Below are 19654 nucleotides of genomic sequence, written 5' to 3'. Positions count from 1 at the left end.
ACCTAAAGAAGAATAAAGAAACATATGTAGTATTGTTGACCTAGAAAAGGCTTTTGACAGAATGGATTGGAATAAACTGATGGGAATCCTAAAGAAAATTAGTGTGGATTGGAAAGAGAATAGGCTGTTCAGTAATCTTTATAAGAAACGACGAGTCAAAGTCAGGATAGGAGAAGAAATCTCAGAAGGAAGTGAAATAGGGAAAGGAGTACGTAAAGGATGCCCTTTATCACCTACCCTGTTCAACATCTACGTGCAGAATTTAGTGAAGAACTGTTTTCAAAACATGGGAGGAGTGACAGTAGGAGCAAGAAGAATAAAGTGCATAAGATTTGCTGATGATATGGCGTTGTTAACAGAAGAGGAGATGATACAAAGCGATGTTACTGGAGCTAAATGACAGCTGTGAACAGTATGGGATGAAGATAAAAGCAAACAAGACGAAGACCATAGTCGTCGGAAGAAAAATAAAGAAGGTAATTGTGAATTCTAAATGAGGCAGTAGAGCAAGTGGACAGCTTCAAATATTTGGGTGTTCTATAAGCAGTAACATGAGCCAGAAAGTCAAAAGGAGGATAGCAATGGACAGGGAAGCTTTTAATAGAAAAAGAAGCATCTTCTGCGGATCTCTGGAAAAAGAACTAAGGAAGAGACTAGTGAAGTACTTTGTGTGGAATGTGGCATTGTATGGGGTAGAAACATGGACATTACGACGAAGTGAAGAGAAGTGAATAGATGCATTTGAAATGTGGATATGGAGAAGAATGGAACGTGTGAGATGGACAGACAGAATAAAAAATAAGCTTTGTTGGAAAGAGTGGGTGAAGAAAGAATGATGCTGAAACTGATCAGGAAGAGGAAAAGGAATTGGTTGGGTCACTTGCTGAGAAGAAACGGGCACTGGAAGGAATGGTGGACGGGAAAAAAGTTTGGGGCAAGGGAGTTTGTCAGATGATAGACGACATTATTATATGTGGATCATATGTGGAGGGAAAGAGGAAGGCATGAAATGGGAAAGATTGAAGAAAGCTGGGTTTGTAGTGAAAGACCTGCTCTTGAGCAGAACACTATTATTGAATGACTGTATATTTTTAAATATGTAGGTACCATCAATTGAAATTTCAAATGTTACAGGCTTTTCTAAGTATAAATTCTAGTGCAGTCCTCTTGCTGTGAAAAATATATTCTTCATCCATGCTTTTTCTTGAATTACATAAAGAAGTGCAGTGTTTTAATTTAAACTGGTTTTGGAAGTAGACTTTTGTGTATTTCAGCATACTTTCGCTTGGGCTTAGTTGTTTGAAGTAGTGAAGTACAACTGGCCCAACAGAGTGTACTAAGTTACTGTGATGATGGGTCTGATATGTAGTTCTGAAACGTTGTAGACATTCAGTTCCAGCACACAGTGGAATATCCAGAAGTATGCTTCTGAACACTATTACCGTGAAAGCTTAAGAACTCATATTAACTGCTTTCGTTTTACTGTACTACAGGGTCTGACAGAACAAATAGTGGTATACTGTCCACAGTGTGGTATGGAATTCCGGTCCCTCACAAGCTTGGAAGAACATATTATGGACTGTTTGAACCTGGAAACGTAATGTATGTATAACAAGTTCGATCTTATATTATATTTTAATATGACTTGTATTTTTTATCAGCAGTATCACTCGTGCCAATTTCTCAAACACTATGTCATATCATACTCAATTTGCTTCAATTATTTGTGAGTCACGGCTTAATGAGTGAGGGGTGACCAAACTGCTGTGACAATTTTTATTATGTCAACATTTTATTTTTAATCAAATTGTGAAATGAAAAAAAAAAAAAACTAAGTTTATTATCAGGGTTAGGATTTTTAGGTTGCACTTTTTTTTTAAGATAATTTAGAGCTCTCTGAAAGAAACCAGTGTGTGAAATGTTGCCTCCAGATGAGAGTGAAGATAATTTTCCAGGATCTTTTTCCCCTCTTTGGGACCTTTATCCCTTTTTTGCTTCACTCTGTCCATAATCTCCTTTTCTCCCCTTTTCTTCATTTTTACTGTTTTTAATATTTTCTACAGCACATTTTATCATTTAATTTGCTTTTGAATTTCATTTCATTGCAATTTGTAATATGTATCATGGTAGTGAATACAGGACTGAAGGCAAAGCACAATTGCAACAGTGGAAAATTCCACTCTCTGGCTTATTAAATAAGTTGCCTTCACTAGATCTGTGAAGCAGCAATGTGTTTATAATAAACTCTTTTTTAATCCTCAAGTAGTAACACAAATTTTAATAAGTTGTAGGTAACATTGGTCTCTCAGGCCTTGTCATTTGCTTTTATTCTTAATTACAGTCAGCTCTGGATATAGTGAACTCGGTTATAATGGAAATTCGGCTATAGTGAACCTAAATTGTTGGTCCCGACCTGCATGCATTAAAAAGTACATTAATATTTCTGTTTATAGTGAACACTCACTTCGATTATAGTGAACCTAAAACTAGAACATCCCCAAGAAAATGTATTTAAAAATGGTCAAAATGGTAATTTAGGAAACCCTTTCTCCTATAAACTTCCAAGAATATGTTCAGAACAAAATCTCACATCTTCTACTCCTTAAGTGCATTGAAAGACAAAGGATTTGTTCAGCTTCCTGGACAACTTGAAACATGTTAAAGAGAGTAGTGTACGCAGTGAGGGATAAAGGAAGGATTATAGTTCTGACTCCTTTAAAAGAGGTTATTAGAAGACTAGGAAGAAAAAGTGTTTTCTTTTGTAAAAGAGAGTAGAGTGATGACTGAAGGGTAAATATAAGAAGGATTACAATATAATGGTCCTCAACCTTCCCTCCCGCATCTTTGTAAAAGTGAACCCGGGGAAATTCGGAGGCTGAGTACACAGTAGCATACCTCTAGTGGGAAGAGGTGCGAAATCGGTCAGTGCCTACTACCTACATGGCTTGATCAGATTCAGGTTTCGAACTGTGAACATCAGGATGTCGAAAAGTAAAGTGTTTAAATTGGAAGATACAGCGAACATTAGTATTGATATTGAACATAGTCTGACCCAAACAGGCATAATACTGTGTGTATAGAAACGTCAGTAGTATAAAAACAGACGCTTCAGTTTTAGTGAACTTCGGATATAGTGAATGAAATATGCTGGTCTGCAGGGATTCACTATAACCGGAGTTGACTGTATATTGTTGAATTTACTTCTTATATATGTGTCATGATTAAAACATGATAAAGCATCATTCTCTGGAACGTAAGAATCATCTGAACTTAATTGTCACTGACATCTGCTTGTTGTAAGACTATTATTATTATTATTATTATTATTATTATTATTATTATTATTATTATTATTATTATTATTATTGTATCTCCAATGGGGGGTAGCCCTGTTTTACATATGTATGCTAGGGCTATAGTTTTACACAAAAACAAATTGAAAAGAAAAATAAATTAGCTTACACAATGGAAATAAAACCTAAACAATCCGTAATTTAAACATTGCGATTGCAAATCAAACATCAGTCATCAATTAAGACATACAGAAAACAGTTACAACACATAAACAAAACATTTCTTATAGCGGTACTCTATAACAGAATTAAGCAACTTTCCCTAACATACATCATAAATTAATACACAATAGTCATACAAACATAATCAAGCATCCCATAACTATGACTCACATACACAACAAATCAAGCATCCTCTACAACACATACACTTCAACATAATAACCATACTTTTGTTGTAAGACTAACTGGACCAAAAGCTGATTTCGGTGTGACACATTTATTTATATGGGTCTCTTTCGACATATTCATCCAAATTGAAATGAAAACACCGATATGCCACATAACTTTGTTTTCCAAGAGAGTGAATTATAACTTGTAATATACTAGAAAACAACAATAACTTGTTTTGTAAACTAACAACTCAGAGGTACGCAAAACATACTTATATTAACAGTTATACCGGTCTGCGAAGCCTTATTTGTAAATTTAATAATTACAAAACCATGTTTTCACATCAAAGACAAACACTCAAATGAAGCATAGCTCGGCATTCAAGATTGTGACATAATCTGTCGCAAAAAATAGTGTCAAGGTCTGAGAGATCAATATTACCACTTAAGGGTTAATGTCACTGAAATCTGTAGTCTTCTGTTAGTGAATGTAAATTCATTGCTTAACAAGTGTAATATAAGATTTCGTCATGTCGAAAGTATCAAAATCCCGATTTTTCATTGTGGCTCAGGAATTGAACCAGGATTTCATCTAAACTGATGGAACTGTTATAAGTTGCACTATTTTCTCTGTTGAATGATACTGAATACTGAATGTAGCCTATATTATACTGTAGAGATGTTACATAGTTTCGAATGAGTTGATTTCAATTAGATAAAAAAAAAAGGATAAAAAATAGTTTAGCGAAACAGCACCTTTTTGTCCCCTTTTTTTGTATTAGGCCTAGGTATATTTTAGCACCTTTTCCCCTCCTTTTTTTCCTATGAAAATTGCCCCTAAAATACTAACCCTGCTTATTATTATAGATAGTTCATTGTAGAGTTATGCAGACATAGCATTTAATTGACAGGAAAATGAAAATTTATAAAAAAAAAAAATACATTTCAGAAAATGTAGTTTAATGAATTACGAGTACATTAAAGTGTTTTATTGTATTCGTAATTATCTGAAACTTTCAACCACATTTTACTTTGCAAGATTGGGCATCCCACTTTCATTCGCATTTTAAAGAAAAGGGAGAAATGCACATATATGACAAAAGGTACAGACTTTAGAGAAGGCATGTATTTTTATAGTCTGACTTCATAAAAAAGTATGATATTTTATTCAAAAGAATATATTATATACCTACTCTGTAAAAGTGTATATTCTACAGTGACAGAATTAGTCACTACAACTTTGTCTTCTGCCTGATAAGCATATCCGGCTGTGTCTTAGATCTTAGGTTTCAGGGCCTACATTGTTAAAACACTTGTATTATGATATTTATCAATAGCTTCCCCATGATTGTCCCCTACCTGTTAGTGCAAACCTATCTGAAATAACAGATGAGTGAAGTAGTGAACGAAATGTTTTGTTTTTACTGAATAAATAATTTTAGAGATTTTAATATTGTTACCACTCCACAGTGTTGCACTTTTCTCGGTCATTGCATTCTTCTGTGTCATGAATCAAGCTCGTACAGACAAAGGTGAAGTGCCATACAGTGTGTTTATGCTTGGACAGAGTGCTGTGAGTTGCGAGTCCTATATTTCTGTATTCCATATTGTTAGAGCGAAAACTTTTTATGTAATATCAAATATGACTTTGTTGGGATAGTACTGGTTTATCACTTTTTTGCTTTTTCCAGTTGATGTGTTGTTTCTATTTCCAGCTCATATTTTTAATTTCAATTGCTGTTGAGGTGCACAACCTGTTATCGTTGTATTCTTCTGTTGGAAATAGTTTTTAACTACTGAGCAATTTGTAACCTATCACTCTGCTTTCATCTGATTTGTATTTTGTCATGACATTTTTGGAAGTTCTCTTTTTCTTCGTGTAGGTTTCAATGTAGAGCTTCTTTTTATACTATAGGCTACTTTTATTATGTTCTTTAACATAAGTATTGTTAATTTATCTTTTACTTTACTTCATAGCTTCGGTTATGACCTGGCATCATTTATTCCATATTTTCTAAGATCTCTCTTAGGCATCTCGTTCTTTGGATTTGTATTAGATAATTTTTGGCATCTCTCTTTGTGTATGTTCTATTTTTCTTCTTATATTCTTTATGTTAAAACAAGTTTGTTTCAGAGTTCTTGTATTGTAATGTAGATGGCTTTTTCAACTACGTGGCGAAATTTAATTTCTGAAACATTTTGGAAATGTTTAAAAGTCTCACACTCAAGGTACTATTGCTGGAAGACCAGAAAGAGTCGAAATTTCTTGCCTTAAATCGTAATTTCCTATATGGTCCAGTAGCATACATCCCATTAGTGATCTTAAATTAGCTTATTTCTTCTGTCTGCACTGTCCTTAACCAATTAATAAAATAGTAAAAAAAAAAGAAGTTGGAAATTATTTCTATTGCAGCTAATATTTATTAGAATTAATGGATTGTTGTAATGGCAGAGTCATTTTTCCTGGTATTCATGATCAAAATGTGCCATCTAATGATGTGAACAGTGTACACAGTGGAGAAATCTGATTGCATTGTGATGTAAGTGAATAAACAGCAATATCAGAGCCTTAATGGTCAAAGTGATCACTGATCACTGTGGGGCCTCGCAAGTGTTTGTTAGCAGTAGCAAAAAGAAAAGAAAGGAGAACTTGTATTCCCAATACAACTAACTTGGTACTGATTTTGTAATGTATTTTTTTTAAGGTTTTGTTGGTTACTCTTAGTGTGAATGTTTAAAAGATATGTTTTACAGCCTTTGCTTATATCTTGGGAAATACAGATCTACCACTATCATGCACTTAATAGTATATTGCTATACAAGTGTGGTAAGTGAGATTTACAGAAACTAGAAAAAGTTTCCGAGTTTCTATAACACTTAACACACATGTATTGCATACAATTTTTTGGCCGATATTAATAAAAAAATAAACTATTATTATTAATAATTTTAGTTATTTGTCGGTAGGTGTCATTCATTTGTTTTTATTCCCATTTATTGATAGGTGTTATTAATTTATTATTTACTTACCGCATGGTCAACTTGATGCACGCTTCGCTTCTTCTTTACCGGCCTTGATAATTCATATTGATCCCTATGTTAAAACTGTAATCGAGAAGGTATGAAATTTCTGCCAGATGGCATTGACTGCCAAGGATCGCTGAGGAATGTGTGTATGGTTTCTTGTATGATTGTACTTAGTAATATTGTGCTTTTTTCTACTGGTAAGTGAGTTTATTGTGATATGATTCAAAATGACATATTGTTGTGTACCATTTTGTACTTCGAATAGAAAAAAAGAGTGGAGGAACAATATCATTCCACGAATTTCCGAGTGATAGGGAAAGATCCGAAAAATGGCTTTAAGTGATTTCACACAAAGACTTTGTTCCAAACAGCAACTTCCCATCTTCAGTCGTTTGTAGTTTACATTTCAAGGAAGAAGATTATTCTAATAATGGAAAATTTAGACGATTAAAACCAAATGCTGTGCCCACAATATTTCCTCATTATTCTAGGTATGAAGTGACATATCAAAAGACGACAAACAATTACTAAAACTGATCTCCTCCAGCCAAGAATCGCAAATCCTTTAGTAATATTGGTTTTTCACTATTTGATCAAGTTGTTCCGAGTGGCTCAGCATCAGGTAATGACATTTCCTTTTTCCCAGTTGAAGATTACCATAAAGCGATGCAAACAGATGCTGTGAACATTGACTAGCTAAAAACAAAAATATACAGATTGCATGTGAAAATTACACGACATAATCAAGTGTTACAAGAGAAGCAAGATGAGATAACAGGAACAACCGAAAATTTCGAACTATTTGAAAGAGATCCGTTACATAAAGAAGTGGAAGATGTAAAGAAAGAGGCAGATGAAGGCAGTATTCATGCAAAATTTATTCTAGATCAGCTGCTTAATCATCGAAAGAGAATACCAAACAAGCATATATTAGAAAATTTGTATTTGGAAATTGAGCTGTTACTGTGTAGATGACCTTTCTTGCAACGCCCAATTTGTGATGAAAACTACCAAAAACGACTTGCTAATATCATTACCGGGAAATTTGTTAGGCTGCTTCTAGATAACATTGCAGCAGCTTTAACTGAAAAGCTTGTTCCTTTGAAGAATGTGGCTTACAATCCACTGAGTCACAAAATCTTGAAACCATGATTCTTGAATCTGCAATATCAAATGGAATGTATCAGTGCAGTGAGTGAAATTATAAAGCTTAGTACAAGTTATGGGAAATAATTACCCAAGTGATTACTTCAAAACATTGCAGTTTAGCCTAGGGGTGCTACCAGCGAATGAACTACAAAATTACGCCTCTGTCATCATGTTACTTAAACTGAACAGGTTACTATGTGTTAGCTTCCCTGCTTTTAAACTCACGCTTTTACCATAATTAACAGAACTAAACATAATAATACTTAATATTTTCTTATTTATTATTTATAAGTGTTATTATTACTCTTTAATCGTTTATTTTATTTCATGGTGAGTATTTCTTCTGTGAACACCAATCCTTAGCAGACAGCGCCTCTTGGTGGAATTGAGAAACTAACCATTTCAGTGTAAGATTACTTTTGTCAAGACCATGTACAGAGAAGCGAAGCGAGCCGTGCCTTTGAAGAACATCGGTAAAGTCGTTAAAAACACAATCGGTCAAAAATAATATTTAAATAATTTACATAAGTATTGCTCATATTGTGTATTATTATTGTGATATGCTATTATGTATTTTATTAAAGCTCTACCGTCCATTAAAGTGGCTTTTAAAATGTCGTGGAGTATCAAATAAGTAAACAATTAATGTAGGCTACTAATGTGAAATATTTATAGAACTTGTTCAACACTCTGAAGAGATGCATTGTGTCTTACAATACATGTCTATTATTTACTTTACACGAGTTTCTTTCTGGTTTGTTGTCATCCCACCTCTTTCTTATGTCATCATCATAGAGTTGTCTTCCATTTCAAGTACACAAAATTTCAGAAAGAAACTTGGTACTTGTTCTAACGATTATCATCTATTACGTGTATGTCCTTTTTAGCAGATATATTTTTCCTCACCTCCCCTAAACTTTTTCCATATTTCTAAGCTCTTAATTTGTAGGACTTCAAAAATTCAAATTAGATTTTCCCGAAATATTAAGAAAGGCATGTAATTATTATGTTTGAAGCACTCTGTTAGTATAATATTTTATACTTTTCGTAAGAGAATGAGTACCTATACTTTGAGGTTGTTGTAACATTTAGATCAGTCGTTCAGATATTTGAATGACAATGAAAACAGTTTGTTGTGAAGTATTTCATACTTTTTTAATATCCCTGCACATCGAAAAACTTGGAGAGATTTTCAGAGGCAAATTCTAGTCTTTCTACAATTAAAATGCTCTTGGACATCTGAAAAACTTTTGCACATGGCACGACGTAAGAGAAGTGAACTTCAAGCTCAGGGTTCCTGGGATTTTCTCTCCATAAAGAATGCAAACAGAACCAGTTGTGCAGTCTACTTGGAATTGTGAGGAATAGGTGTATTTGATTATGATGATCAGTAGCTCTTCTTAAATAAATAACAAAAAAAGAATCCTATAAATGGACAATTTAAGATTTTATAGGTTCCAATTATTAGTTTGGCATTTTTAGGTCTTAACCATCAAATTAGGTCTTTAGATTTTCTTTTTTGACCTATTTTTCAAAATGAATGGGGTTTTCTCATTCCCCTTTCCTTCATTTTATTATTCATTGGATACTATCACTATAAACATTTCAAACACTCTTTAGTGTTTGTATTAATAGACATATGGATTCATTGGTTCTTGCAATTATTATTTGAGGATCTTGTTTTTTGTTTTACTTCTGCTTTAATGTGTTGATCTTCGCTGAGTAATGATTTATTTAAGAATATTATTAGAATTGAAATGTTTACATAATTACGTTAATATAGTTTCGGTATCAGAGTTATCATATGATCAGTTCTGAGTTGGTTAATTAAATGATTTAAAATGCAGGACTCTTTGTACAAGATAATATTTTCTACCTCAGCTGACTAGCTGTCATTGTAGTCCATTTTTGTTTGACAAAACATGTGGGTGGTTTGTAATATATGGGACGATCCATAAGAGAAGGGCGAACCCACCAATTTTACCTGTAGAGATAATCAGTGTTCAAAGTATTTTACCTGTAAATGAGACAAGGGTGAAGCCGCCAAGGACACACATGTAAATAATGATAATTACTTTATACCCTGAAAAACGAATACCTTTATTGAAAATTGCAATTAAATGTCCAATTTAATATTCCAACTTAATAGTGACATAGATGGCATTATGAATTCATCAGTATTATGGGAATAATTTGAAAACAGTATATTAAAAAAAGCAAAGGGCGTAGAATGAACTCAATAGTGGCAGACATTAATAATAATAATAATAATAATAATAATAATAATAATAATAATAATAATAATAATAAATAAAACCACATAATCGCACTTTGATGTGACATTTACAAAGTGTCTGAAATTATTAATGAACAAAAATAAGTAGATGCCTGTCATGTTATTACCCTTGCTATCAAAAGTGGTCTCACTTGTTCTGGGAACAGAGGTGCTAATAATCCATTATATCATCTTCATGAAGGTGATCCTCTGAGTCGGTCACTGCTAGTTGCATGTTTTGTTTGCTGATCACATCATCCAGAAACGTTCTGTGGCACATAGATAAGGAGAGTTTTCAGATCCTTTACTTTATCAGAAGTGAGCTTTATTGGCGTGACATAGTACCTCTGGCAAAACCAGCTGAAAGAGGTCGGCCTGTTCTTAATGCGACATCTGTTCATATCAACACTGGTTACGAGCTTAGAAATATAGGCATTCTGGAGGTCATAATCACCCAACACCCATAAATTATGAAATACAAGTTGTATTTTCTCCATACCTAATGAGTTGAAGCACCCACAAGTACATGGCAGGCCTATACCGCGAGCTTGCACATGTCGAGATGTTTTCGTACTAGTGTATGATTCACCTTTGTTCCTTTTAATCTTTGCTTGTACGCTTTTCCATTTTTCGACATGCCTCTGACGTTTCTTACAATAACCAGATATGACTGGTTGATTATCACTGTCACTATTACTCATAATAAGCTATTACAATGTCCATAAATACACGTAATTCCTGACTATGATTGTACTCGTCTGTGTGGTTACAACAACACTGAGACAATGAATGGCGCGTGGCTTCAGGCGGAGTGGCATATTCACCCTTCTCGTACAGAGTAATATTAATATTATGAACCTGTCACAGACTACGCAATTTCTCCAAACTTACAAACAATGATAATTTCGATGTAGTAAGGGAGAGCCTGCCAACGTCTGCCAGGGTTATGTTGCAGATATGTGTCCTAAATATTCGGTGGAGTAAAAAAATTCAACCCTTGGCAGGCATGCCCTTCTCTTATGGAACTCCTCATATGATCAGCTGAGTTATAATGTAAGTCCTAGTTGTTTTCTCACTCTTAATATCTATTGGGCTCTGTCAGATTTCAACTTGTGAAAATTGATGAATGTTCGGGATTATATAGGCTGATTGGATGGTTGATCTGTATTTCTGAAACACTGGGTGAACGATTGAGCTTCTTGAAACTGTTGAGTGTAATATAATTTTTATATTTGTCAGGTTATTATTTTGTGTGAAATGTATTCTCCTCATTAATACGTGTAGAATAACAAGTACATCAATATTGAGAATTGTTTCATGCTTATTGTATAGCTTTGTTCTATTATGTAGCAATTACGGCACAACTAATAGTGCTATTACTGAAGACGTGTGTATGTGTATGGAGGTAAACCTATATATGATGCAGAGTAACTCCAGGAGTTGAAATTCCACTTTAAATTTTAAAAAAATTCTGTTGTATCAGTTACAAATTAAGATTTCAAAATAAATTCGTTTTCATACACATATTTTCTAGACGAATGCACTGCAGAACACGTGAAGTTGATTTCACTTTCGGAGGATATAATCTTAACAGTACCATTTTAATGCAGTTTATTTTACAGATGAAGATGTAATGAGGCCATGAAAATGTAGCAGAAGCACAATTTTGAGCGCTATAAATGGCTTATCACAATTGAAGAGTTCCCTGGAATAACAACTTAACGTAAGTTATGTCGTTTTTCCAGCATTCAATCCATAACAACACATCTCCCTTTTGACAAAATATTATTTCCCTCCAACAAATGCAGCACCCTCTAGAAACAATTGAATATCCTGCGCAAAGCTGTTGTTCCAGATTTAAACTGTTTGATGCTCTATATCTCGAATCAAGATTTTGTAGTTAAATTGTCGTTCCAGAGAATGCCTCAATTGACTGTAGTGTGAAAGTAAGAGATAACCATTACCACATTAACAGTAGTATGAAAAGCAAATAAGGGAGATAGGGTACTCAAGTTTTTCTTGGCTGTTGCCCCTTTTTATTCAGGCTAAAGATAGTCATAATGAAACTGATAATGTATTACAGTAAAACCTCGATTATTTGTTTTAATCGATGGGACATGGTGGACAAACAGATAATCCATATTTTAATGGACTTAAAATTTAACTGTCGCAATTTAAGATGCTTTAAAAAGTGTTTCTTTTATCTGCACTTTTATGGAACTAATTTTATTTTTATATAAATTCTAAGTATGCTAATTACTAATAAATATTAAAGCAAAGTGAAATTTTTATGATAATCCAAAAGGAGTGAAAGTATTTATTTAAACTTTACATACAAACAAACGAAAGTTATGCATTCAGTGCAGTTATGCTGACCATGGTGAGACGGTTCCAAAAGTAAAAAAGTGTATCAATTTAAAAAGTGCACTCTTTTTAGTGACTGGTAATCTCCAGAACGGTTAATAGAGGGATGGATTGACCGTATTCTAAACCAACCTAACTATCCTTCATATCCAGCCCTACCTTACCCCAGATTAGGCTACCGTCCTGCTAGAAGGATAGTTTCGTTTGATGGCAAAAATTACATCGATTTTAGAAGTACCTCTATTTCTTTAATATTCTTGTACACGAATTTTGTAGCTGTGCTGCATGTAATATATTATATACACACACACGAATCACCCTCTTGAAAATTGATCCAAGCTAAGCTAATCTGTACAGCAGGATAACATATAGCCCCGTAGCTGGGGACTCATTGTACGTAGAGGCTAATGAGACCTGCTGCAGTCCACTACTGCCCATGGGTTTGGACAGGGAGGGCTCAGGTAAAATAAGCGGTGGTCGGCACACCTAAAAGAGGACTGTGAAGATTTTTTTAATGTTGTGAGAGCTCACGTGACTAAACAGTTTGAGAAACATTGAGCTAAGCTAAGGAAATGTATGTAATTTATAGTGCACCAGTATTTCGTATAGTTACATGTCTACAGATTTTGTTTTTTATTATTCCATGCTAGATCTGAATTCGTTAAACCTCTCCACTGTGCAAATTATATTGGCAGCACCATGTTATGCTGCATTTGTAGGAAGATACTACGTGAAGTCTCCATAATGTATGAAAACGAATACTTATGATTTGGTCTAGCAATAAAAAAAACTTAGCCAAATTTTTAAAAAGAAGTGATCTAGGTTTTTTTCAGTTGCAGTATGTGTTACCATAGTGTCATGGTGTACTTTCCACTTCTGGAGTGAACTCTGTAATGTCATTTGAAACGGGTTTTTTTTTATAACTAAGGCTGTAGTGTGTTGGATTCTGAGATTGTGTGCTAGATGCTGTTCCTTGAGTCATGCCTCCTTCTGTGTGTGTCAATGGAAATTAGCATTGTGACTTATCATACATTGAACATTGCTGTTATTTTTCTTCATCCTAATCTTCAACAATTGAGGCTTTAGAACTATTTTAGCTTAATTCTCCTCCCAAAAGCCACCTTGAAAATCCGTCACTCTCATTTGAGTTTGAACCTGCAGACCTCGGAACCATTGACCAGCATGATATCTCCTATACTTCCGAGAACGATCATAATCTCTAATACAAATGCAAGTCAATAGGTATTCTTTAAATCATTGATTCCAAATAATTTGCCCACGGGCCATATGTGGCCTATCAAGGTTTAGTTCTGGCCTGTAGAACACATATTATTGAATAGAAAAGGAAGTCTAATCTATTAGGTAATGTAGTTACGCGAAATAAGACATTTCCCTTCCTCCATCCCCCTCCCCCAACATATTAAATTAGATGGAAATCTTAATTTTCCAAATTTATTTTAATGGCACAAGTGACTTATCATACATTTAAAGCCCTCATAGATAAATAATATTTCTGAAGGATTAAAAGCAATGTTATCTGGGATGAGGTAGCTTATAATTTGAATATAGGATATTCAGGATTCAGAAGAACTTGAAAAGTAATTTTATTATTACTTATTTTTGGACAAATGTGTGATTAATTTTCAAAATTGTAAAACACTTGTTTTCTCAATATTTACATCAGCTTACTGGCGCGAATCAGGTTTCTTGCAGGTTTTTCATTCTTTCCATGTCAAAAGGGTGTATATGTCAGTAACGTTCTGCCAATTGAGCTATTTTAGTAAAAGGTTAGTGCAATTTTTAAGCTGGGAGGGTGGTAATGTTTTTATAAATTATAATATTTGTGCCTTAATCGTCAGTTAATTAATATATTAGAACATTTAAATTTGTTTATGGGGTGAGAAGTCCTAAGAAGTTCAATAAACTTTCAATTTACTTCTTTTGTTTGCACCTATTTGAATATATTATTTATTTCAGTTTTCTTTTATAATCACAAGCCTTGTTTTACAAAAAAAAAAATATTTCTATTGCAAAGATATCACAAGAAGCCTTTTTCATACACACCAGATGTCCATGGATGCAATGGCACAAGGCATACTGCAGAACAGCATCTTGAACAACGAATTGTTTGAAGTTCATCAAGAATATTGAGTGTAGACATATTGCGAAGCGTTCTTGTATTTTATGTAAATAAAAGTTCATTTATCATTATTGGTGTTGATTGTGATCTTACTTACAAGTGACCTGTAACAAAGTATATATCAGAATTTTTTGCAAACTGAAAAGGTAAAGAATACGGAGCAGAAATGTGGAGAAAATTGTTTTCGTCTTCTATGCAGACATGACGCATTGCATGAAACACATAATATTTTTAGTTCATAGGTGAAGATGACAAAATTATTTCTCTCAAGAATTGCTGTGGTGCTACTGGATTTATAAGCTCATATGCTTTCACCACTTCATTTCATGGATTCCTATTCTTATTCTTCTGTATCTTTACTTGTTTGCCATTATTATTCTACAGAACGTTTGCTTGGATCTGGGCCGATAAAGCACATGCATGCGTGATGAACAGCACACAGATTAGACAGCAGCAGTTTTGATTTGGAACCTCCTACATAGTTCCTATGACACACGGCATAGACAGCAGTAAATTGGGTCTGTAACCTCCCTATGGACCCTGTTATTTTTCTTGCAGTTACAGTGGCACACAATACACCAATTTTGTCAACATGCAGTGGAACTTCGTGTATTACTTGGGGATTATCTGTGCTCCAGCATTTATTGTGCTGTGAAACCATATCTCATCAGAGAAAATTATTAACTGTGGATCAACAATACCGTCAACAATATTCTGTTGTAAACCCAGTTACGGAAATGTACTCGACTTATGTTGTCATGCGGTGCAACCAGCGAATAGGGATTATAAAGAATGGACACAGCGAATTTTCCTGTGTTTTGTTTCTCTGTGCGCCAGCGTTTAGTTCCACTTTCAAGTGCTAGAGGTTAGTATAATCGAGCATACTCTAAGATAATAATTGAGTATAGAGTTGAGACACAGGATCCAAACGTCGCCTACTTTATTGCATAATCCAGTAATGCTTTGCTTCAAATAAATTCAAGTTAACAGCTTTTCCTTATTTCTCAGTGGCAAACTAGTTGTAATAATAATTTTTTTATATTTCAGATATAATAAATTATATTATAAAATAATATAATACATTATAAAATTAAGTATCGAATTCGTTTAATATTTGTATATAATATAATATAATATAATATAGGTACATGGTTTTACTTCTCATAAGAGTTTTGTTTTTCCATTTTCAGTGCTATCAAATCATTACATATTTTAATTGTTGTTGGGGTCAGTGTTTCAACTCCAATTATAAAGGAACTCTAGAGTCAAGACATTACAGTTAATGACGGGTTTATTATTTTATGGATCCAATTTATTTTATTTGAGTACATAGTGTACCTAGATGTATTAATTATGTGTGTTATATTTCCGCTGTGTCGACTGCTAGCTGGTGTGATGTCAGCGCCAACTCTAGGGAGAAAGCAGAATCTCATGCTCTAGCTGGCTTGAAGGCCATTGAAATCAGTCCGGCTACATCAAAGGTACCGACGCGAAGTGTCCATACTTAATTACTTATAGGCTGGTGCAACTGTAAATCTGGAATTATAATCACTAAAATTTTAGCCTTAGTTTAGTAGCTGTATGGGCTGAGGTATTTTTTTTTAACACATACTTCCTGTGAAAAACAACATAGAGATTTCTTTCGAGAACGTTCCAATGGTATATCATTTTCATCGAGCTTTTGTTTCATTACAACTTTTCGTTGTGGTTTACTTCTAGAATTTAGCGAGCCCTTTCCCTTAATTTAAGAACAAGTTGTCTGTTTTTTTACTTCGAACTGAAATGCCAGGGAATCTTTCTCTAAATTGTCTACTGTCCATCCAAGTGATTATGTTGCAGTGTCATCGAAACTAGGGAAAAATACTTAATGCAGCTCTTTTCTTTAAATTATTTTGAACTAGAGATGAACAACGATCGAGAAAACGAGACTAACAGCGCCCGCAAAGCCGAAAACCCGCACGACAATGTATTACGTCGCGTCCTTGACGTAAAGACTGGTTGCGAGTCTTCCGAGACTCGATATTGTGATCAAGCCCCGAAGTTAGGAGTTGTTTATACCTGACTGAACTTTTTTCTACTTTGGCAACTGCTATATATGTATAAACAATCAAGTAGCCTATTTGAAACATCTCTACTTTTCAGTGTATAATAATCCGTTCCCCAGTCCTTATTTAATTACTAGGCCCCTTATTAAAAGGCTAGGAATTTTCTTTTCATATGTGTAAGATCAAGTGTGCAATCTCAAGTAAAAAGATATTAATGTCAGGTTTTATGTTTCTTAGAAATGCAAATTTATTTGAGAATTGTTTTTTTATTTATATAACCATAGGTCATATATAATAGAACCAGAACATTTTGATAACTAAGATACTGTTCTGTTTTGTATTTTTGTCTCATTTAAACATTTACGTTATTTATTTCAGTGATGTATGTTATTCAAAGTTACGAAATCTTTCCACGCCGACCAAATACTATTTCGAGAAAGACGAGCGAGACTCGAAGCACAGCGGGAATAACGAGCCGAGACTCGAAAGACAAATGCAACGAACACAGCGAGCTAGAGCGGCAGTTAGTCTTGTTCGTCTCTATTTTTGAACAGTTCTATAATATTATGTAGACTTCCAATACTTTACACCAAATATTTTCAGGAAAGACCTAACGGCCCAGCCACTAGCCTTTACAGAGGGACTAGCAGAAATGGGTGAGAGAAACCAGCATGCGACATAACCACACGGATGGACAGTACATATGAATCGATATGAATTGATTTTCACATGCATGCCATACATGAAAATTCATACATACAAATTAGATGTAGGAATGAGATCTTATTTAACCAAGATATTTCATAATATTGTTCTTGAATCATTTGTTATTTCTTTACCTGGCGCAGCATTTTGTGTTCTTATGGTTAGACAGACATTAAGGGTATTCGAGAATAAGGTACTTAGGAAAATATTTGAGGCTAAGAAGGATGAAGTTACAGAAGACTGTAAAGTTACACAACACAGAACTGCATTCCTAACATAATTAGCAACATTAAATTCAGACGTTTGGGATAGGCAGGGCATTAGCACATATGGGTGAATCCAGAAATGCATATAGAGTGTTAGTTGGCAGACCTGAGGGGAAAAAGACCGTTTTGGGGGGCCGAGACATAGATGGTAGGATAATATTAAAATTAATTTTAAAGAGGTGGTATATGATGCTAGGGACTGGATTAATCTTGCTGAGGATAGAGACAATGGCGGGCTTTTGTGAGGACAGTAATGAACCTCTGGGTTCCTTAAAAGCCAGTTGTAAGGATTTCTTTCTACGGGAATTACGATCTTCTGCTGATTGTTTACTTAGGGACAAGAGCACCCACAGGGGGTAGCCAGTGATAGCAATTGCTACCATTGAGATATTGATTTTTTACGCGTTTTTTTTATTCGATCCCCACTTTGGCTGATTATATGGTTGGACTTTTTCCGAGGTTTTCCCCAACCGTAACGCGAATGTCAGGTAGTCTGTGGCGAATCCTCGGCCTCATCTGGACAAATACCATCTCGCTATCACCAATCCCATCGACGCAAAATAACCAGATATGATATATATTGCCCCCAAGGGGGCTGTTTACCTTTTCATAAGTACGTAAATTGCCTCCTGTTCTTTAGAGACGACGTCGAATCTTCAAATATTTTATTGATCCGTCGAAATGACGTCATTCCATAGAAAATTTAAGTATTATCTACGCCAGCCATCCAAATATGTATTTATCATTTCATTGGAGTTATTAACAAATACAGAGCGATACCTGTGTGTCGCTTAGAAGCCTGGGAAAAGGAATACCGGTAAATTTGTTTTGCGCAAAGAATTATTTCGATAAAATAAAATAGGCCTACTTGCACTTCGGCAAGAACAGATTGCTCGACTTGAGTTTGTAAGGGCTATTTGTTTTACATTCCTGTCTGTTTAAAGAAGTCAGTATTTAATGTTTTAAACACATTTTAAGTTTTATGACGAAATTTTTCTAAGTGAAGCTGACCAATATTTTAATCATATAGAACCACATTTTTTAACCATACCAGTAATTTGTGCGAATTATGCACGTAAGCCTATTTTACCAACAGTTCTGAGTCTGCAAATAGGAAGGAAAGTGTTGATTACAGTGACGTGTTTACGAACGGGAAGCTCATTCTCTCACGTGGAAAAGAGGTAACCAAATAAAAAAAAAAAGTAACCAATTGAAGTCAAAATGCGTGTTTGCTTGACCATCAATGTGGTTACCAATCGCATCTTAATATATAAAGGTGACGAAGCCCGACATGTGTTTTCACAGTTCCCATGTGGAAACGCTAGAAGCAAAAGATACACCAGCACCAACACTTGGTACCACGCTGTCTGCCACTGCTGTCCCATGTCATCCTTCCCAGATGCGACGTGTGAACGAAACCTAACCTCCGACTTCCTCTTGTTACTGCCAGTTTCGTTTTCACCCCCCTGTTTGTACAGGACGCAAGAAAAATATTTTATTCCCTCTTTAAATGTTGTCCTGTATTTCGCTCTTAGTAATTTTATCTCTAACCGTGGGTTTCCGTTGTTAGGATAATTCTTGTTGATGGTAATGTAACTATATGCTGCAAAATTAGACTTTGAAGTACACGTTTTAAATATTTGTGACACCGAAAAAAATGTTTTCTGCGTGGCGTTTGTGTACAGCAGCCGTGGCGAAAATATGATCGTGCGCCGAGCCACTGTGTAACCTGCAACATGCATAGCACCTATGGAGGGAGGCGGACACCCGAAGGGGAAGTGAAGCAACTCTGATTTATTAACGGATTTTCATTTTCCTTACGTCAAGCACTTAAATATAATTTTATAGAGTATAAGTTTACAAACTAATGTTTAATACGTGTAACGAAGAAAGAAATGAACAAGAAAACACGGGACACATTATCACAACCTAAAATTAACTGTCTTCAGAATGTCTCTGCGACAGAGTTTCAAAATCAGGAATTATGTCACTTACTGC

General features: G+C 34.6%; 1 protein-coding gene across 2 annotated transcripts in view; it reads left to right on the top strand.

Annotated features, from left to right (window-relative positions):
• Window positions 1-1807, top strand: part of LOC138699927 (optineurin-like) — a 35373-nt gene extending 33566 nt beyond the window's left edge. The window contains exon 13 of one of the 2 annotated variants that reach the window (XM_069826127.1): window positions 1494-1807. In XM_069826127.1, coding sequence (XP_069682228.1) covers window positions 1494-1601 — 108 coding nt within the window. In that variant the 3' untranslated portion in view covers window positions 1602-1807. The remainder of the gene's footprint in view (window positions 1-1493) is intronic. The other variant, XM_069826126.1, reaches the window with a different exon arrangement.
• The last annotated feature ends 17847 nt before the right edge of the window (window positions 1808-19654 follow it).

The sequence above is a fragment of the Periplaneta americana genome, chromosome 5 (assembly GCF_040183065.1).
Source record: "Periplaneta americana isolate PAMFEO1 chromosome 5, P.americana_PAMFEO1_priV1, whole genome shotgun sequence".
Classification (NCBI taxonomy): Eukaryota; Metazoa; Arthropoda; class Insecta; order Blattodea; family Blattidae; genus Periplaneta; species Periplaneta americana.
Note: the sequence above shows the minus strand (reverse complement) of the source record. Positions and strands in the feature narration are given on the sequence as shown.